Source organism: Nymphalis io, chromosome 2 (assembly GCF_905147045.1).
Source record: "Nymphalis io chromosome 2, ilAglIoxx1.1, whole genome shotgun sequence".
In the NCBI taxonomy this organism is placed as follows: domain Eukaryota; kingdom Metazoa; phylum Arthropoda; class Insecta; order Lepidoptera; family Nymphalidae; genus Nymphalis; species Nymphalis io.
In genome coordinates, this window is record NC_065889.1 from 8,789,906 (window position 1) to 8,811,985 (window position 22,080).

Genomic DNA, 22,080 nt, shown 5'->3' on the forward strand with positions numbered 1-22,080 from the left:
TAAATTCTAGGCCTCAAAAACGCTAACAAATGTTGTTGGGATCTATAGTTTTTTGTTATATTATATGAAATGCATGCAACGACATCCCTAATACTAACCTACTTTTGAAAACATTTTATGATCGATGTTGAAATTAAGTAAAAAAAATAAAATGTTAAATGTTGCTTGTCATTACATATTTTGTAATGCTATTTATGTATGAAAAGATATGAATTATTTTCTAAGCAAATGTTTTGCTCATAACATTAGTACAAGGAACAAACTCAGACAAATCACTTTACTCAGCTGCATACTCAATGCAATTTTGCTCGGACATAAACCTTTCATTGTGATTCAAAATTGTAAACAGAGTCTTATGAGCCATTCGGTACAACCAATAACGGCTTGGTATTTCTATTTCTAAAAATTTTTTAATAAATAAAGTGGTAAGATAAAGTAGTTTGGAATGAAACTATTTTATATGAAGTTGAGTCTTTTATTTATAGTATGGTTGTAATTTATATGCACAAGTTGCTCATACATGGCACAGGTGTTTACAACTGTCAAAAATCATGAAAAAACCACATAATAATCTCATATAATATTACATTTATTAATACATTTTCAACTTAAATTACGTACATAATTACAGTTACTATCTCAACTTATGTAGTGCATACTCAAATTCATTTTCATGATCACATCGTTAATACAATAATAACATATCAGTTATACACATACTGGATTATTTTCGTTCTAAGCTGTCATGAAGATCCGGCTATAAAATTGTATAACTAACTTATTGCACACTATTAGTGTATTGGTTGGTGCAGGTTTTTTTTTTAAATAGATGTACTATTTTACTTATAGGCCGTTTCGGGTGTCAAATATTATTTTGATAGGCCATGCTTTTGAGTTGTTAATTACATTAAAATACAGCCACAATAAAGATTAGTTTAATAGCTGTATTGAACGTGTCCAATGCGGTATTTTTGATTATGGTATTTGGAAATAAAGAAATGGGGTAAATTTAATACAATATATTTTACGCACCAACCTGGAACCAACGCAGGAATCTACATAATGTAATTGGTCATTGATATTGTCAAGAGTATACTACTCGTGTCTAAATTTATCTTAAACAATTTACAGTTGACGAGCTTGACAAGCTCATTCTGAGCGAATCACTATTTGACGTTTCACCATTCATTCTCACGCGTCCTCCATTCACTCCAATTTTAAAAGTAATAAAGTAGCAAATAATTATATATAAAAGAGAAATTTAACAGCGTCTTGCGGCACAACCTATATATAAAAGCAGAGAGTCATTTAATGATAATTAAAAATATTATATAGTCTTTTTATAGTTTAGAAAGATTAACTTGTTTCTTTGATTACTAACTAACCTCTACTATTGTCTTATTCATTAATTAAGGTGAATATCTTGTTTAAATCTATGTTGTTATTATGAACCATTTGTTTTTATTAATCTTTATATTACAAACATTTGTGCCACAATAGATAAACCAATTTTTTTTTTATTTTGAATATAATCGGTATAATAAACTATATAAACTTAATACTAGGTAAATGCTTCAATTTCATGACTAACAATGATACCTTCCACAAATGAAGGTATTTTTTATCGATGACTTATGAACTTTAATAACATTGAATTGTCAATTGCCATGAATAATGTTTACGTAAAAATTTTAAAATATTGCAATTATTGGATCAATCATAAAAATTATAATCTCTAAAAATGAAAGCGAATTATAATAAATTAATATTCGGTATTAAAGATTGATATATAATATATAGATAAAACTAGCTAGCTTGTACCAACCGACAAAAGCATTACAAAAAATCAATCCGCTATCAAATAAAAAAATTCAGTCAAAATAATACGTAATATGTATTAAATAGAAATATCACTCATTCCAAAATCTTAATAAAATGCGTGCTACTTTAGCAAACAATATAATATGAAATCAGAATTTTGTTTCTAAAACCAACAGTATAAGAAAATACACATTGTCTTAGTTCTAATACAAAATTTCTCTTAAGCACTCTCATTCTATCGCAGTTATCGACGGGCGCACTGCAGGTGCCGCAGAGCAGTAACTCTGTTCACGCGTTCCCCTCGACCTCGTTGATCACTACCATCACAGTAAAATCGGCTTTCCATAACTGCATTACCTCTACGATATTCTACGATAATAATTAGTTTACGTCTAAGAGTTAACTGCCAGTCTTCATTCGCAGATTTTATCGCAACTTTTCAACAATTTGTGTCTATATGCTATATCTACATAATACTATCCGAACTTTTCGCGACTCGGTCGAGAGGAACACGGCAATACGCGATAACATATCTAATTACAATAAATAACGTTTCTACACGATACCTACAAATCACTACGGCTACTGGACTGCTGTCTCGAACAATCTTTAGTTTGTAAAAATATGATCACTTTTCGTACTCGATTGCAGCCATTTTATTAACATAAATATCGCTCTACGCGTAAACCTAAAATTTCGTCGATGAACGTCAACATAGTCACTAGTAACCATAGATTACACCGATTCGATGATGACGATAGAACAATGATGCGGTAGAGTAGCAGTAGGCACTGTGTGCGCCGGGGGGCGCTAGGGGGGCGCGAGCGCGGCGGGCGCCGCGGGCCTGCGCTAATGGCCCTTGGCAGCCTCTTTCGCCGCCATGATCAGCGGCGTTAGCGACGCCAGCGGCCGCGCCATTTTTAGGAATGGGTGCTGTTATGTAAAATTTAATAAGTAACACTATACATTAAGAAACATATACAGAATTTACACTCATTTATAAAACTTGATAGAAATTGAGATTGGAACACCTTTAGGAAATTATAATGAAAACAAAGATAGTTTGAGAAAACTCGTATTCAACAAACCTTCAGCAAGTCGAGAGCCGTGGCTCGCCTCTCCACATCAACTTCGAGACATTGATCGAGGAAGTCCTGGAAGACTGTGCTGAGCTTCTCTTTATCCTTAATATCAGGCTTGCCGTTGGTTGCGATCAAGTAAAGAGCGCGCAACGGGTTCTCGTTTAGATAAGGAGGCTCGCCTTCGATCATTTCGATTGCCATTATTCCCAGTGACCACACGTCTACCTTTAATAAATAATTTTAATAAATTAGTTATTGCTATATCCATTTAAAGACCTTTCATACGAACTGACTGATTATAAACATAAAGTACATTTGAACAAACAAAACAAAAACCGAAATAAGATATTTTATAATTATTATAGAATAAGTAATACCTTAGGGCCATATTGTTTTCTTGTAACAACTTCAGGCGCCATCCAATATGGCGTGCCGACCATCGTTGTTCTCTTGTTTTGCTCAGGAGATATTTGTGCACAGAAACCGAAGTCAGCTAAAAATTACAAATTATATTAGTCTTCAAAAATTAAACAACAATATTAAAACCATACAAGTATAAAAAATTTATTTGTTTGAATAATAACAACATTATTCAAATGATATGACAATAAAAACAATATAAAATATTCATCATGATCAATAGGAACAGAGTGATCAGATGTATCACTGAAAATACAGATTGACAAGGTAAATTGTTACTGTTGAACCAGCAATAAATATTCAAATCATTTATTACTATTTATCTCAGTAAACTAGATAAAACATTACTCACTTAACTTAACCTGTCCATCAAGGCCTAACAATATATTATCAGACTTGATGTCGCGATGAATGACGTGGTTCGTGTGCAAAAAGTGCAGCGCCTGCAACACCTCGCGACATACCGCGGCGATCTGGCCCTCGTCCATACACGTCTCGGTGACCACGTCAGTTAGAGACCCACCAGCTAGATACTCCATCACTACCCACAACTCCTATAAAATGACGAGAAATTTATGTCAACCGCATATAATTAACTATGTTATACCCTTTTAATTAGGCATCACATTTTTAAATTAGATCCAAGTTGATGAAACGAAATAGGGTTGATTTATTATTGAACATATAATTGTTCATAGATTATATACATATAAACTAACAAATAAAATACTAATTAGAAAAAATTCGGCCTTGTTTTAACGAAGATCGAACTATTTCTTTAGTTAACAATAATTACGCTTACAATTACTATCGTATTGGGAACTAAGATATTATGTGCCAGTCTATCCTTGTGTTATAGTATCCTTGTGCCAGTAATTACACTGGCTCACTCACCCTTTAAACCGGAACACATCAATATCATGTTATTGTGTTATCCTGTTTTGCGGTAGAATATCTGATGAGTGGGTGGTACCTACCACCCAGAAGAGCTTGCACAAAGCCCTACCACCAGTAATTTTAAATGTTTTTAGATATTTACCTCATTAACCAAATAACTGTCGAGATAGTTGACAACGTTATTGTGTTTGTTCTCCCGCATAACAAGTATTTCGTTTATTATAAGCTCTTTTTTAGGCTGTTGGCTGAGGTTCATTTGTTTAATTGCGACTTCCATACCCGTCGATGTTTCAATCGCGGTGTAAACCGTGCCTGAAGCACTGTAAAAAAAAGAAGATAATAATATACTTTCTATAGGTTACATACTTATTTGAAGGTGAGGTAAATATAACAGTAAGTTTTTTATAAGTCGAGTTTGCATAATAATAAAAAAAATATATATATATACAAAGTTTTAAACATTACCCTTGGCCAATTTTTTCCATTTTTGTATATTTTCTATTAGGATCGCCAACACTGACAATTGTCCTTAACTTTTCTAAAATTTCTTCGTCTGTCATTTTCTTTTTTCTTTGTTGTTGGGCTGTTGCCCTTCTATGATAAAAAAAACAGGTATAAATTATTTAAAAAACAAATAATAAAAAACGAAAAGAATCATGATATATTATTATTATGATCCACTTTAAACTAAACTAGCTATTTTCCATGAGATTGATTGATTTGGCTCTACATTATTGATTGATCTATCTCTTACATTTGAGTAATTGATATGCAACTATTTAAACCTATCATCAGATTGAAGTAGAAAACGGTAATGTAATAATTGATTAACAAATCTGTCATCTCAATTTTTTTACTAAGTTTGGAGTTTCTTAGCTGTCGTTTACAGTCATCATTCAGTTGCAGTAATATATAATTAAAAATATTATTGAAATAATATTAACATGTGTGTAGTAGGTATGTACATACCCAGTGTCAGTAGCTGGAGCGCCGTTAGCCGACGGCGGCGCTGGCTGCGCGTGCGCGGGCAGTGCGGGGAGCGGCACAGGCGGCGTTTGTGCACCCGCTGGGTTCTTGTTACGGTCCAGAGCTGACCCGGTCTCTCCTCGGCTACATATCTGATACAAAAATGAGATGTATTAGTAAATTTTCATATCTTATCTTGTCTTTTCATAACATTTCTTTTGTGTTCATAGCATATATATTTAGTCATGCTTGAATGAACTAGTAAGTGCCTTTTCACATTCAGGGTTATGGCACGGTCACCATGCGTTTAAAGTCGTAATGTATGAGATATTATGACAGTTTTCACACGGCACGCCGACCGTGCAGTGACCGTGTGCCGCTCGTCCTCATCCACCAACTTCGAAAACGGATTCGATGAGGTGAGGCACCCTGGTGCGGCTTATATATAAAAACAATTGAGTATGGCTGGAATACACTCCAGCCATACTCAATTGTTTTTGTATATAAGCCACAAGCACGTGTTACTCAGGTTAACGCGGACCACAAATAAAAAATATTTAGGTAATGATTTCTAAAGCCGAGATGGCCTAGTGGTTAGAACGCGTGAATCTTATCCGATGATTGTGGGTTCAAACCCGAGCAAGCACCACTGAATTTTCATGTGCTTAATTTGTGTTTATAATTCATCTTGTGCTTGACGGTGAAGGAAAACATCGTGAGGAAACCTGCATGTGTCTAATTTCATTGAAATTCTGCCACATGTGTATTCTACCAACCCGCATTGGAGCAGCGTGGTGGAATAAGCTCCAAACCTTCTCCCCAAAAAGGGAGAGGAGGCCTTAGTCCAGCAGTGGGACATTAACAGGCTGTTACTGACTGAATGATTTCTTAGGTTTCGGAATTGTTACAAATTGCATTAAACAACTATGAACGGATTTATCGCGTATATTTTAACATTTTTTTATTATTTCCTGGCGTTTCACTTTGCAGTGTCCGTGGTCTTGGTATTAATAAAAAAAACTTTGAAATTTAAAACAGTTGAAAACCAGGTTAAATAATAAATCAGGTGGGCAAACCACAAAAGTCCAGATGTCGCATGCGGCCCGTGGGCCTCAGGTTGACCAGGTTGGCAGGTTTACCGCGGGTATACAAATCAATACGTGACTGTATAATAGCAGTCACGTATTGATTTGTATAGACTCTAAAATTTTACTTACTAGTTTTCGCCAGCACGTTAAGGGGTTAGATATAAAAGGCCTAACCTAGGTTCCTATTGCTTGGTGTTCAAGCTTGCTTCATACCAAATTTCATCAAAATAAATTCAGTAGCTTAGCCGTGAAAGCGTAACAGACAGACAGATTTAGTTTACTGGTGGTAGGGCTTTGTGCAAGCTCGCCTGGGTAGGTACCACCCACTCATCAGATATTCTACCGGAATACAGCAGTACTTGATATTGTTGTGTTCCGGTTTGAAGGGTGAGTGAGCCAGTGTAATTACAGGCACGAGGGACAAAACACCATAGTTCCCAAGGTTGGTGGCGCATTGGTGATTGGTGGCATTTAATGATTCAAAACACGGGTGAACTCATAAAATATTTTGGTTTGTCGTAATGAAGAACGTATCACTTGTCGTGTATTGTTTATAAAGTAAGTGAAAACATCCATTTAATTTCTACTTTAGCAACTTGTTTCATAATAAAGTTAGTGTTAGTAAAAAATACTAACAGATTGTGTCGTGAGAGCTGGATGCGGCACGTGGGGCGGCGAGGCGGGGGCGGGCGTGGGCCTCGGGGGCGGCGCTTCCTCTTCCTCTATTGGCTTGGTATACTGAAACAAAAAAAAATTGTTGAGTAACACTAGAATTTACTATGGGATTGTTTTTTTTTTATTTTGTAAAAAAAATAGAAATGTATTTATTAAAATATACTTTATGTCGAAGAATTTAAAGTTACCTGTGTAATTTATTTAAACTTGAAAGTGAACAGGATACTTTAATTAATTTCAGGATTTTTTAATTAATTTGTATACTCGAAGCTATAGTCTATTCCAATCACAATAGGTACTACTAAAAACAAACCGTAAATATAAATATTCCAAGTGATTTGCTGATAACTCCACTATATTATGCACTACAAACAGTTATTGATTAATGTATCTTCATTTGTATTACAATAATATTCCACGTAACTACCTTATTACTCTTTAATTTTACTTCCAAAGTTTCGAAAACAATTTTGCTGACATTCAAGACGCCAATTTTAGATAAACTGACACTGATTATTACGATCGCGACCAAAGATGTTCGCTAAACGAATGGACAACGAATGAATTTATATAATTAAAAAATAGTATATTTTAGTTTTTGTCACAAATTATAGATTTTTTAAAATATATTTTTTTTTATTAATTTGTATATACATATATGAAATATTTGTAAAAAAAAGTAGAAGTTACCTAAACATCCGGTAAAGATGTTATTAACATATAATGTATGATAACGAAAAAAAAGTTAATGTTTAAAAGTTAACAAAAACTTCAAAATATAGATTACTTCTATGTATAGCAAAACTCATTTTATAGTTTTAAAAGCAATACAAGAGAAATTCGCATCTGATCTTTAGTATCATATGTACGGGTGATTATTCGGAATTATCAAAAGTTTTTTATTACGACCTGGCTTTTTTTAAACGGACTGTGATTGAAACTGATTTTGTATTTACGACTTTTTGATTTTGCCTACTGACTTTTGTTTTGCCTTCAATACGGATTAGGCTGATTGAACATTATTATTTCAGTAAAAAATTAGGGTACATTATTTTTAATTACATATATTTCTAAAAAAAAAATAATGCTATATAATATTATATTTCAATATTTAGTTAGATAGTCATTTTGTCTATAAGGTAAAATAATAGTTTTGCATTGAGAGCTCAGAAACGGAATCAGATAATTTTTTTGTTTATAAAATATTATTTTTATTTTACCTGCAATCCATATAACATATATCTATTAAATTTAATATAAAATAACGTACAAAAACAATGAAATATGAGATTCCTTACTTTATCAGTAATTTCCTCCTCACTAGTTTAACTCATATGTCATGTCAATTCCAGGTCACAGTTGTTTATTTACCTTCTTTCCTATTCCCATTGGAATAGACTATAGTTAGTTAATTTTGAATATTATTAATACATACAATGCTCTTAGTGCGATCCGGTCGCGAAGGAGGTGGCGGCGGTGGTTCTGGATGTTCCGTATCTGTTGGCGTTGAGGAGGATGGACTACTAGACGACACTCTAGACACTGAGGAACCTGAAAGAAAATTTTTCATGTTTAGTTGTGTTTCAATATATAAAAAAATCATATCAGTTTCATTTTTCTTTTTCTCAATTTATTGATACTCTTGATTTTTTATTTAAAACCATTAATTATCGTCCCCATAAAGCGAAATTTTAATTTAATTATTTGCGTATTAATATTAATCATAATTTAAAAAAAAATGTTTAATTACATTATCTATGTAAAATTATATTTGTATTGCATGATAAAACCTTTTAGACATAACAATGTGACTTTGATTTTTTGTAATTTAATACAAGTATGATATTGCAGGTCTTGCACCAATTAAATAAATAATACAATAGTAAGCAAAATAGAATGTCTAATTATATAATTTGTCTAGCCTAATCTTCACCTCATTATCTATCTATGTGAGCATTATACAATTATCTATAAAAATAAGCAATTAGAATAATGTAAAGAGTTTCTATGTAGCAATTTAAAAAACATAAAAAGTTTGTTACAATTATTGAACATTTAAAGTATTGTTATAAAACACATTATTTGAACGCATATTATTATAGCTATTGATACCTGAATGTGTGGTATGCATCTGTGCCGAGGTCATATACTTTGATGGCGGTGGTTGCGTTGCGGAGGCATCGTACCATTTAAGTACATCGAGAACTGCTTGCGGATTACTCTTCTGCTCTTGCTTGCTGATGTTAGAGGCCATCAGCAACCTCGCCCAAGCCTCAGGCATACCCTTTATTAAAAACAAAAAAAAGTTAAAAAAATAAACCTTTAAATGACATAACTTATACATGAAATTCTTTTATATTTATATTATGTAAAAACTAATCATGCCTTTGAAATGTTTGTGCTTTTTCAACAAAGGTGAATTATAAAAATTGGAAAACAATGAAAATAAAAAGTTTAATTTTTGAACACATAAAAATATAATTTACTCATCTATAAAATATACAATTATAAAGAAATATAATTGCATGCTTAAATTTATTCTACAAGTTATGATCTAAATTTTTCAAATAATATTTTATTAAGTTATAAAGTTAAAGTTAATTTATTTATTAAATAATTGAAATACGTAAGCTTATTTCATTATCAGTAGAACAAATAAAAATTTTTGCATATGATAATAGTATTTTTGTGAATTATACACAAAAAAGATTTATTTAATAATTATTTGTATTCATAACCATTTGAATTTTAAAATATTGTCAATAATAGCAAGTTAAAATATATAATTGTTAATATGTATAAATATAATTTTAGCAAGGCAAACCTATGAGCATAAATAATTAATAAAATGTTTAATATTAAAAAATCACTTACATTGTAAGATAATAATAAATTTTAATAGTAGATAATTTAAATAAAAATAGGAAGAGCATAAAATGCACATAGATAGAACCTAAGCTATTACTTACTGTTATAGGCAGCTTGAAACAAAAGCGGCAATACAGGGAAATCGATTACTTGATTGTTGGATCCATAGTTAATACAAAAACAAAATATCCATACATTAAAAAACAGATGACTAATTATAAGATCATTTGTTAAATGAATACTCTATTCCTTATTTTGTCTTAGCGAAGACAGCTATTTTTTTATATTACATTTTATAATACTCATTCACAATGCCATGACATGCATCTATCTATGACTGTGTGGAACATTATTGGATTAACTATATTTTTTTTTACTTTAATACTTCTACTATATACTTATTCAAAATATCTGCTGTGAAAAACTTTTAATATGTCTAATTAAAGTTTCTACCATGCTAATAATTAACTTATTTGTTTCAAATTTGTCTATCTCTGATTGTTGTCTAGTTGTCTCATAGACATGGAATATAACAAATAATTTTTTATTTTTTTTTATTTTATGTAAAATATAAGAAGCAAAGCTGATATGCTGTGTAGTAAAGCTAGTAAGCTTTTTCGTATAAGCAATAGTTTTGGTATAACAATTGAGAATTCCTTAGTTGCATGGAGTAAGTGCTTAGGTTGAATAATTGATTAAAATGCGTGATCTGTGATAAAATTGGGCTGGTGCACAAAATACAAAAGCATATTTGATCTGTACCATATCCTTAAACCACACTTTTTTATGATAACATATTTATTATTTATATTTTTTATATATGAAATAAAACTAGTCTGAAGTTTTCATTATCCTTTTACCTTGAAAAAAAAACCGTAACCTAAAATTATGAGGAAGTAATATGCAACTTACTGTGAATTCTCCTGTGACTGCATCAAAACCAACATGGACAGTATGTTCAAAATTAGTTGGATAACTAATATTTGGCTTGTTATCACTGTGTGCAGTACTCTTAGAACCTTTTATTTTAGCTTTTAATGTTTTCTTTTTTCTATCACCACCATCATCAGGTTCTGAAAGAAAGTAAATATATTTTCATATAATTTAACTATTTAATCAAAGTAAGTGTATATGTAATCCATCATTTATTTTTGTTTGTCAAACTAAAAAAGATTTTACTAAGGAATAATTTAAAAATAAATAAACAATACATATTCCAGGACTGCATTTACTCAAGTCAGCTAATAAGAATCAGAGATGTTTAAATACATTGTATGTCTCCATTGTTTCATTTGAATAATCAATTCAAATAAAAGGGATACTGAGTCACTATTTTAGCTTGGTAGTGTGTTAATACTTTTTGATTACCTTTTGGTAAAGGCCTCATATCAACAGAAGCTACAGAATCGCCCCTGTCCGTTGCTCGATTGCTGGTTAAGCGCACTGGTGGCGCAGGTGGTTTATCTTCATCGCTAGACATTGTGTATGCTTATTCTGGTCCTATAATGTAATATAAATCACATAGCTTTTGAGCTAAAACACAAGCACAGTAGTACAAATACCTCAATGCTCATGTTTGAGGAAAATACTTATACATATTGCAATATCAAAAAACCGAAATAAAAAGCGAGTAACATAACAATATCCTGAGTATTACTCATGGACGCGCCCCGCAAGGTTTGCAACTACGACAAAATTGTACTGCTTGACGACATTTCCTTACCTATAAAAATATTGAATAACAATAAAATACGCTACACGTTGTATTAAAAGCTTTTATTTACATTTCAACTTATTTTACCACTCAAAGTAGTACACTTTTACTGATATTTGAAATAACTTTCACAGTTCACACACAAAACGACAGCAGCGATGACTAGAGCCGCCATTTATAATGTAGGACATACGTACTCTGTGGCTGGCTGGCTGGCTGCCATTACATTACAGTTTGTCTATTTTCAGTTTTATTCATGTAAAAATTCCTTATAGCTTATTAATTGATTAATAACACAATATTTTTCAATTTATAATAAATTAATATTTATGTGTCTGATCATAAACTGAATAAAAATAAATATTGACAATTTTTCCCTGAAGATTCCCTGGTAAGTGGTAAAATAAAATGTTTATTTAATTATCGTCGTAAAAAGAAGTTAACTTTTTACAATATATTGATTTAGATATAATTTCATTTACAAGTATGGTAATTAATTTTAGTATTTTATTAAATTATTTATAGGCACCTGTAACATTTATGATAATATTTAAGTAATCTAAGTAATTGAAATAATTACGTAAATGTGTAAATTTACAATAAATAATTCACTTAATTTTAATAATATTCAATTCCATAGTCTGTAAAAATTTTATCCACTGACAGATTTAATCATTTGATTATGACATGATTACGCATTTTACGGTATTGGCGATTTAATCATTAAATGTCTATTTATTGTTAAAAATTATGTTAGATATCCTTTAAGTTAAAAAAAGTTAACTGTTCTAGTTTCAGTATTCGAAAATGCAATAATACTTTTTTTTTTAGTTATGGATAATTTAGAAGTGAAGGTAAGTGGAAGAATTTATTAAAATGTAGTCGAAATAAAAAAGTAAAATTTCCTATATTATACATTAATAAATTTAATGATGTCGCTCGTAGAACGAAAGTGGTGGTGCCAAAAAAAGTCCTTTTGAGGATCTCAGCAAAGATGAACTAATAGCAAAATGTAAGGGTCTCCTTGTCATAGCCCAAAAAGCAAAACATGCTAAAGCAGGTAAATAAATGTAAATGTTGTATTCAGTCATGGCAATCTTTAATGTAGATCTTAAATAATGAATATATATATTTTTAGAGCTACAAAATGAAATTATTCAGTATAAAACACAGCTTGAAAATTGTGAAAAACAGAATATAACTAAAGAAAATAATGTACAAACATTACAAGAACTTGTCGATTCCTTAACAGAACAAAAATTGGCATTTATTACTGAATTGGATGCAGCAAAGACTAAATTAAGAGGTGTGACTGCCAAATGTATCGAATATGAGGAGGAATTAAAGAAACAAAAAGATGATTTAAATTTAAAAGAACAAAACCTTGCTGTTGCATCACAAAAACTTTCAGACCTTGATAGTGAGGTAATTTCACTTAAAAGACAAAATAAAAGACTTTTGGATGAAAATGAACAAATTATTACCCAGCTTACAGAACTTGAAGCAAGAACTGAAGAATTCAACCAAATTGGCCTTCAGCAAAGGGATCAACTACAAATTTTAGAGGAAAAAGTGCAACAAGGTATTATTATTATAATATTAAATATATTACTACTTTATTTTCTTTTATTTTTTGAAGTAATAAGTAAAAGTACAACTACAGCTTAGGAATTTACATATTGATAATAAAATAAATTATTATGGAACAATATATTATGGGATAAATATAAATCCTGAAATATAAATTCATCACTTGTATTTTTAAATAGAAACCACTAACATGATACATATAAACTGTTCCAAACATACAATGTTATTTATATCCATAAGGTAAAGATATAGTAATAATTATATCTTTTGAATTTATAAAGTTTGTTTAAAAACTTGAAAGTTTTTTGTAAACATAAACTAAGTCCATGAAAAATAAGATGCCATATATATAATCTTACTATTATATTTTAATAAGATGTATAAAATATTAATAGTAATTATTTTCAAGTATTTAAATATTATGTTAGATAATTATTAAATTGTGTTAGATAATATAATAGTAAATTCGTCACCATCGGATTATACATTATTGATATGAGTGAATTAAAATGTTTCAGATGATACATATCAAACAAAAATTGAAGAACTTAATAACAAAATTAAACAATTGGAAAAGAAATTAGCAGAACCTAGTCAAGTAACAAATGAAAAAGAGATTCATGATCTAGAAACAAAAATTGGTGAATTAACAAATTTATATGAATCCGAAAAGACTAAAAAAGAAAAAGCTAATATTAAATTAAGAACTTATAAAGATAAAATCCTTAAATGTGCTAATTGTATCAATCAATTAAAGAATTCCAGGTTTATTTTAACCAAAACTGTAAAGGAATATTCAGAAAACATACCAAAGTGGCAAAATGAAATTATTAAAGCCTCTAAGGTGCTTGAAAATCAAATGACTGAGTTAAATAATGAAAATATTATTTTGAAAGAAAAGCTTCAACATAAAAAAAAGGAGTTAGAGGAAGTATCAACATCTCACAGTATTTTGACTGATCAAACGAATCAATTAAAAGATGAAATGAATGCATTAAAAATAAAACTATTAGATATTGAACAAAAATTATCACAATCAAATAATTCTAATATTGAATTAAAGGTTGTGATTGATGACTTAAAGTCTAAAGCCATGGGTGAAAATTTCAATCAACATATTGATGAAAATAACTTGCTTAAAGAAGAACTAAACAACTTACATATGCAAATAAGTACTATTACTAATGAATCAAAACGACTCGAAGTTAATGTTGAAAAATTAAAAAAAGAAAATTCAAAACTAAGTGAATTATTACAAATTAATAAAAACTTTGAGGAAGCTCAGCAAAAAACTGCTCTACAATTGAAAGCTTTAGAATCTGAAAAAGATATTTTAGTAAAAGAAAAACAGAATGCAAAAGATACTGTCATAGATTTGGGAAACCAAAAAAAAATCTTAAAGGATCAAATCACTAAAATGAAAACTGAAATTCAAGATTTAAAAAGTCTCACAGAAAGTCAGACGACTGACATCAAAAAACTTAATGAAAAATACAAACTAGAAAAAGACCCAATTGTAAATCAACTCAAAAGCGAAACGATTGCTTCAAGGGAAAAGTATGAAAATTTGAAGAAAGAATATGATAATTTACTTGATTTGAATGGTTTACTACAAGAAGAAGTTGAAACATTGAAACTTTCGCTAGAACAACCAAAAGATGATGCAGAAAATTTATCAGACCTAAATGTATCATTACAAGCAGATATTGTGAAGTTAGAAACAAAGCTTTCTGCATACAAACAAGAAAATGCTTCACTTTTGCTTGAAGTTAAAGAAACACGTAGTAAACTGAAGGAGTTTGATAATCTAGTAGCAGAATGTGAAGATGCGAAGTCTAAACTTGTTGGTTATAAAACAGAAAATACAGAATTGCTTCATGAAATGAAAGAAATAAACCAAGTTCTCAAAGAAAGAGGTGAAGCTATATCGAAACTTCAAAAAGCAATATCAGAAATGGAAAGGCTTATAGAAACTTTAGAGAAAGATAAAGATATTATCAAGGAAGAAAGAGATAGTTTACTGAATAAAATTGAAAACTTGGAGGGTGATTTGAAAAATGCAAAAGAAAATACGTCCAGGAATAATGAAGCTACAGAGATAATGTTAAGGGAAAGGGATAATGCATTGAAATCCCTGGAAGAAAAAGATGCAATAATCTTATCATTAAAAGAAGATTTAGAGAAATTGAAGCAACAAGCTTGCAGTTGTAAGTTGCTCCGTTACTTATATTTTTTTTTTAATCATACATTTTTTAAATAAGCAATTCTCATTCCCTGTATTAGTTTAAAGAATCTTTATTTTGGATATAAATCATGTTTCTAATTTTATAAGATTCTATAATAAGCATTAATACATATGTATGTTCCATAATGCTTACTATTAATGACACTTTATACTAGCTGTAGAACTACCAAATGAAGATATGTCTACATCAACAATTTCAAGAGCAGAGGATCATATCCGTATGAGAGAATTAGATGACTCATTTGAAGATAAGTAAGTTATAGTTTATTTACTTTAAAAGGGTTATAATTAAAAAATAAAAACAGTTATAGATAATATAATCTTTATTACAGGTATACAAAGTTGAGAATGTTTGCTTTAAAACTTAAAAAGAAACTAAATGAAACAACAACACAACTACAGTCTTCTGAACAGGAGAAATCGAAATTGAAAAAGTTGATATCTGACAATAATTTAGATAATAAACAAAGTCAGATCAAGGAAGAAGATGTAGTTGATAGTCCTAAAATGAGCGATAATGAGACGCAAAACTCTAATAATATTGACTTGGAGGCTAAAGTGAAGAAGTTAACTGCTGATTTAGAAGCCTCTAGCAAAATCATTGCAAAATTGAAGGATACAGAAGGTACACTATTGATTAACTAATGGTTGTTCCTTATGAATATAAAGTTTAAACTATGAAATTATATTATTTAATATATTAAACATTTCTATGATTCTCTAAAATATGATTAATGTTTTTTATGGTTTAGCTGAATTAGTGAAGAAGAGTCAACAACTATCTGCTGAAACCGATGCTCACAAAATTACAAAAGGACAGCTAGAAAAAGCTATAAAGGATGTGAAGAAAAAGAATGTGTTAAGCCTTGAGATGGAGGACTATGAGAGATCTATGAAAGAACTTACTACTAAAATGGACGAAAATAAGAAAAAGATAATACAAGTAACAAAATATATTTTAGTCGCATTGTCCATATTATTTGTTATTAGATGAAATTTTAAAACAATATTTTCGTTGTTTCAGATGGAATCGACAATTGATATGCAGGAAGGAACAATAACAGCAATGAAAACTCAGATAAAATTATTAGAAGAGCAGATAAAATCGGAAGAAACGCAAAATAGACTTCTTAAAGAAGAGTTACAACAAGCAATTGAAGATGGTAAAGAAAAAGATAATGTAGTAAACCAAAAAAAAGATATTATAACAAAACTAATGCAAGATCTAGAAGATGAAAAAAGAAAAAATGAAGAAGCGGACTTAGAAATGACAGCATTATTAACCGAAAAAGAAAAAATAATTATGAACTTTGGGGACGAAAAGGCAGAGATGAATAACAAAATGAAAAAATTAGAACTCAAATGCGCAGAATTAAATGAGAAGTTAAGAATAACAAACATAGAACTAGCAGATTTGAAGACGGAATATACTAGTTATAAAGTACGAATTGTATATATGATTTTGTTATTAATTATTTATTGTTATTAATCGAAACTTTATACTACTTCAGGTGAGGGCTCAAGCAGTTTTGCGGCAAAATCAAACGGTCGATAAAAGTCAAGAAGAGCAATTAAAAGAAGAAGCCGCCGCTCTGAAGACACAAGTCGAAACGTTAACTCAAAGGATTACAGTAATGCAGTAAGTTTTATTCCATTGGAAAGTTTTCTTGCGCACATTCTTTTTTAATTGAACGTTGTTCACGTTTACAGGGAACAACTATCGGAAGTCACCACGGAAGCGGAGAGCGGACGCAAGCGGCTGGCGGAAGCGAGCGCGGAGACAGCGCGCGCGCAGCAGCGCACGGCGCGTCTGCAGGCCGACCTCGCGCGCCTTTCGCACCAACTAGACTCCGAGAGGTCACAGCATAAGATTCAGGTAATTAGCATCTAATTTTATATGTACTTTTGGGTGAATGTAAATAGGTTGAATTGATTTCTCCATTATTTTTTATTAAAAACTCATTTTAACACTAACTGCTATGTGTAAACAAAGTTTCAGTAATGTTCATTTAAAGGCTGAAAGCTTAGTGTTTCAATGCCTTTAGGAGCAAATATTAAATGTTTAATACATATTATTAATTAATATTTTTCTTAACCGTCTATTTTAGATTTCTACATTAACGCAGTGTTACAAGTCACAAATTAGTGAGCTTGAAGCGAAATTGCAAAAAGAGACGGATACTTTAAAGAAACAGCTTACGCATTTACAAGAAAACATGAAAGCTGGGCAATCTGACGAGGAAACTAATCGTGTTAAATACTTGCTTCCCGTGATCCCCAAGGAGGAGGGAAGTGACAGTGAACTTGACATCAATGTATCTCTCATACCAAGAGAGGAAGGAGAGGTAAGTATTCAACTTCAAATGAACCATAAAACTATTGCTAAAACTGTTATTGAAATAAAGCGAGGCGATAAATAGTTCAAATAATGTAAACTTTACAAATGTACATGACTTGATGGAAGGAACTGGACACTAATAGTTTTTTTTGTCATAATAATGTATATAATAAATAAGGCTAATTAATTTATTTGTTTGATCGGACTACTCTCCGGATCTATCATAACGAATAAGACAGATTTTTTTCGTTAGATACTCCATTTATTGAGAAAGGTAACTTTACGCTACAACGCACAAAAACAACAAACGCAGAAGTAACGTTTAACGCGGGTGAAACCGCGCAACGTTATAAAAAATATAATGTATTCAAAATGTAAGACTTTCTTCAATTTTCTGTTCTCCAATTTTAGGGCTCTGAAGCAGCGCCATCTCCTCCGTTGTCGAAGTTATTCTTAACGGGTGGGAACAGAAGGTCACCCGTGCCTTTAGAGAGACTTCTAGAAGAAGGCGTGCCTGACAATGACTCCCTCGATACCTCATCCCTCTCTCTCACTTCCGATCAAGAAATAACAGAGCTAAGGAGGAAAGTTCAAGCGCAGCAGCAAAGGTATAATAAAATTAGATCTGCTTTCTTAAAGATTCTCATAGACGTCGAATATCTATTTGTTAATGGGATATTTTTACATTATATAATAATAATAGTATTTATTTAATAGTGATTGGGATAGGTCAAAAATGGATTATATTTAAGACAATAAAAGTATTGATTATTGAATTTAAAAAAATATATATGACTAAAATCATAACCTGCTCATTAGTCTTGAGGCTAGTTCTGCGGTCCTAGGTCCAAATCCTGGGTCAAACAATAATCTTATGAAGTTTTCTGTCAAGAATTTCTCAGTAGCAGCATGGAGCTTTGAAAGTTCTAGTATTTACAGTATTTAAACTTCTCCAGCGTGGTCGCTTCTTTTCTTTATTAAACATCGTCAGATTATGTGGACTAGGGCATCAAGCTAAACCGTTTGTATAAAAACTTGAAGCATATTTAAAAATAGCGGGGAGGGTTTTTTTTTGCATTCTCAAAAATTCGTCACGCGCTTGCTTCTCGACCGAAACGACAGTATTTTAAATTGAATCGGAGTTTCTTTCGGGCACGCATACATTTTTGACTGTAGACGCTCCCCCGTTAGTGATAGGGAAAATCCAATAGATCCACACGAGCACCGAGTAAATCAACATTGCTCCATTGAGATCTGTTATCGCTGATTATAATTATTGAAATATGTTTTGCTGTCAGAGTGAAGCACGTGACGGTGCTGCTGTCCGAATCGGAGCGCGAGTGCGCTCGCCTGGGCCAGCTCAGTGAGCTGCTGAAGGGCGAGCTGCGGCGCGTGCGCGCGTCCGCGAACAACGCGCACAACACTGAGTACATGAAGAACGTTACGCTCAAGGTCAGAGCCACTTTGATAAACATTTCATTATTTTAAATTTCAAAAAACAAATAATTGAGAACTGACCACAAAAAAAGTATAACTTTTATATTTCTATACAAAGTATATCAAAATAAATAAAATTGTATGTTTCTGAGTGAAGTTATTTAGATTGATTCTAACCCAACTGCAGTTAGCAGATTTTCTACTACCTTTTTTATTTATCTTTCTACTTATATTTTGAGATACATTTGATAAAAACTATTGTATACCTATACCTATCTCTTAAAATACTTTTCTATTATAATAGTAAATCTTTTCTGTAATAGTTCTTGACGTTGCCACCGGGAGATGAACGTATTCAATTAGTTCCAGTACTACAAAAGATTCTGACTCTGTCTTCTGACGAGACACATAAAATACAAGCAATCGCTAAAGGTGAAAAGCTCTTTTATATATATTTTTATATTATTATTTATAACATTATCTAATTGGTCTTATTGAAACCGGACCCGGACCGGACCTGCACCAGGGTAGTATGAAAAAAACACCTAAAATTATACAAAATTAATTTAAATTTAAATATTCACAAACGCACGCTTAGTACTTATAAAACCACACCGTTCGTTCGTCACTGCGGCGCATTAGCGACTGTTTTTAAGGTTTCTAACCATACTTTATAATAACGTATCCTTTTTTACTTTTAGTAAATATACTTATGTTATGTTTTGCATAAAAATAAAGTTTGCGAAAATACTCAATTTCCTATCAAACACATCTAACATGACATCTATAAATTTGATAAAAAACGAGTTGCTTATTTATTTAAATTTAAATTGGAAATGTAAAGATAGCTTTCAATTTAAATTTGTGGATAATGAAAAACTGTTAGTGGGTACTAGAAGCACAAAAATATGTCTGCAAGAAAAGAAATAAAAAAATATATTAAAAATACCTTCCCTTTTTTCTTCCAAATGCTTTATTTTTTCCCTACATAAAAAATGTGATACGTTATTTTTCTCAAAAACAGTTTTCTCGAGGCGCGTAGGTATGACTCGCGTTTTGACCGTTTGTATGAAGATAGAATAGAATAATACTGTATAAATTTATACTGTGCCTATACGGTCTATATATATATGTGTATTTAATAATTTATTTGTTTTAGGACATGATCCGAACCCGGGTAAAGGCTGGGGCAGCTATCTGCCGTGGCCCGGAGGAAAATAAGACCTTCTTTCTGAAGATAGAAGTATGAAGAAACGTCTGTGATTAGAAATATATGATGATATCGGCATTTTTTTTAGTTCTTGTGACATTTGATTGGTATTTATTAATAAAACAGTTAAGCATGTATTCACATTAAAACCATTTATAAAATTACTTAACATAGAGTGTATAGTTAGTGAGACGAGGTCATATTTACTTTAAAGACATAACCCACATCTTTTATTAAATGTAATATATATATTTTAATATATAAATTTAATTATTTTTAATAATTAACACTTGCGAGTAAACTTCTTATAGATAAATGCGAGTTTTTAATACTATCGATGTTTTAAGTTTTGAATTCAATCCAGTAGAATTTAAAATTGTATATAGTTGTATGTTTGTATTTCGTTGTTACTTCATTACAGTATTAAATTTAACATCTTATAACATTCCATCGCATTTGTTTATAATTTTGTTTAGTAATTTAAATAATATTAATTAAAAAGAAAATAATTCTAAGCTTGTCCTTAACACCTACACCAAAAGTGTTATCTACACAAAATTTCAACTCAATTGGTTACTCCAATAGATGGTCCTGCTACACACATACTAACGTTATGGAAAGGTTAATGTTATGAAAAGCTTGTAAAAATATCTTTATCTCATAACTAAGTGCTTAATGTAAGCCATGTTAGTGACAATGAGGACAGAATTATCACATAAAACACCAGTTTCTATGTCTTATATAGAGAGTAACAAATTAAAAATTGTTTTTCTATCAGGCAGTAGCTACTATCGAACAATAAAGGTACGTCAGGGACTTTGCTTATGAAAAATTATATACTTACATGTATGAGTCAAAATTGTATGATGTTTTATTGTACTTACTATTTATTATTAATGAAATATGATTTAAATTGTAGTCTTAGGGCTAAATAATAACCTATATTCCGAATATATGTTTTTTTAATAATATTTTTTTAACTAACATTGGGAAATGCGTTATTATTTTAATTTCAAAGTAAATAAATAGCGTTCCATTAATAAATCGGTATTTCAGTTATGTTAACGATAAAGATAATTGATCATTTCAATTCATCATACCATACACGGCTATTAAAATTTGATTTACTTGTTTTTTAATGATTATATTTATTTTTACAATAATTATAACTCTGTTACTTCAGTTAAAATTAAATTTATTGGATATTAGCAACGAAAGAAAGTAATTATATAATTGCCCTACGATAATAATTGTTTTCTTTTTCATTTAATTTAGTAAATATTTTAGTCATAACGATTGAACGTAATAAATAGGTAGTGGTACGATTTTTGTAATTTAGCAATAAGTATGTTTTATGAATTTGAATATTATACAAAAAATAAAAACTTTCAAAATATATAATGTTTTATTTTGGCCTAAAATATACCAATAAAGTAAACTATTGTTTCATAATATAGAAATTAAAGCAAATATTAGGTTAAAATTGTTTGTTTGTTTAAATTTTTATTCTATATTTTCATAAAAAAAGAAAAATAAGCTGCATTTGTAAATGATATATTTTAGTCGTTATTTTTAAATTAAACTATTATTTTTTTATACTTGAAGTACGAGTAAAAAATATATATATATTCGAATTTCACTCAATGTCAATTAAAATACATTTTAATTTTTGTACTCGTATTTATAAATTGAAACATCCCTGGCCACAATAATTAATAGTCTGCGAAGA

The 22,080-nt window shown here is 30.4% G+C and overlaps 2 protein-coding genes across 3 annotated transcripts; one reads left to right on the forward strand and one right to left on the reverse strand.

The window, feature by feature from the left end:
- Positions 1 to 460: 460 nt before the first annotated feature.
- LOC126773164 (serine/threonine-protein kinase Pak) lies at positions 461 to 11,718 on the reverse strand. 2 transcript variants are annotated; one of them, XM_050493823.1, is made up of 13 exons: positions 11,619 to 11,718; positions 11,186 to 11,317; positions 10,730 to 10,890; positions 9,062 to 9,233; positions 8,385 to 8,500; positions 6,911 to 7,012; positions 5,190 to 5,338; positions 4,686 to 4,814; positions 4,363 to 4,540; positions 3,676 to 3,877; positions 3,281 to 3,396; positions 2,910 to 3,128; positions 461 to 2,754 (listed from the first exon to the last, which is right to left on the reverse strand). In XM_050493823.1, exons 2-13 carry the CDS (start codon positions 11,295 to 11,297, stop codon positions 2,671 to 2,673), a joined length of 1,740 nt encoding a protein of 579 aa, XP_050349780.1. In that variant the 5' UTR covers positions 11,298 to 11,317; positions 11,619 to 11,718; the 3' UTR covers positions 461 to 2,670. The 2 variants fall into 2 exon arrangements, with proteins under 2 accessions (XP_050349780.1, XP_050349769.1); XM_050493812.1 differs by having other exon boundaries at positions 11,541 to 11,713.
- Positions 11,719 to 12,224: 506 nt separating this feature from the next.
- LOC126773047 (GRIP and coiled-coil domain-containing protein 2) lies at positions 12,225 to 21,563 on the forward strand. Its single transcript, XM_050493681.1, has 15 exons — positions 12,225 to 12,385; positions 12,477 to 12,591; positions 12,670 to 13,113; positions 13,640 to 15,328; positions 15,522 to 15,618; positions 15,699 to 15,991; positions 16,119 to 16,309; positions 16,391 to 16,807; positions 16,878 to 17,005; positions 17,077 to 17,242; positions 17,475 to 17,711; positions 18,116 to 18,312; positions 19,003 to 19,156; positions 19,465 to 19,573; positions 20,301 to 21,563. The coding sequence occupies exons 1-15, from the start codon at positions 12,365 to 12,367 to the stop codon at positions 20,360 to 20,362; spliced, it is 4,320 nt and encodes a 1,439-aa protein (XP_050349638.1). The 5' UTR covers positions 12,225 to 12,364; the 3' UTR covers positions 20,363 to 21,563.
- Positions 21,564 to 22,080: the final 517 nt, after the last annotated feature.

Bases quoted from the DNA above. Each gene is read 5' to 3' on its own strand.
- LOC126773164 (XM_050493823.1), bottom strand. From the start codon at position 11,297: ATGTCTAGCGATGAAGATAAACCACCTGCGCCACCAGTGCGCTTAACC. The intron at 5,339-6,910 runs GTTAGTATTTTT...TTTTTGTATCAG, and splicing joins CAGCTCTCACGACACAATCT to ATATGTAGCCGAGGAGAGAC. The intron at 3,397-3,675 runs GTGAGTAATGTT...TGTAATTTTTAG, and splicing joins TGATGGACAGGTTAAGTTAA to CTGACTTCGGTTTCTGTGCA.
- LOC126773047 (XM_050493681.1), top strand. From the start codon at position 12,365: ATGGATAATTTAGAAGTGAAG. The intron at 12,386-12,476 runs GTAAGTGGAAGA...TGTCGCTCGTAG, and splicing joins TGGATAATTTAGAAGTGAAG to AACGAAAGTGGTGGTGCCAA. The intron at 17,006-17,076 runs GTAAGTTTTATT...TCACGTTTACAG, and splicing joins CAAAGGATTACAGTAATGCA to GGAACAACTATCGGAAGTCA.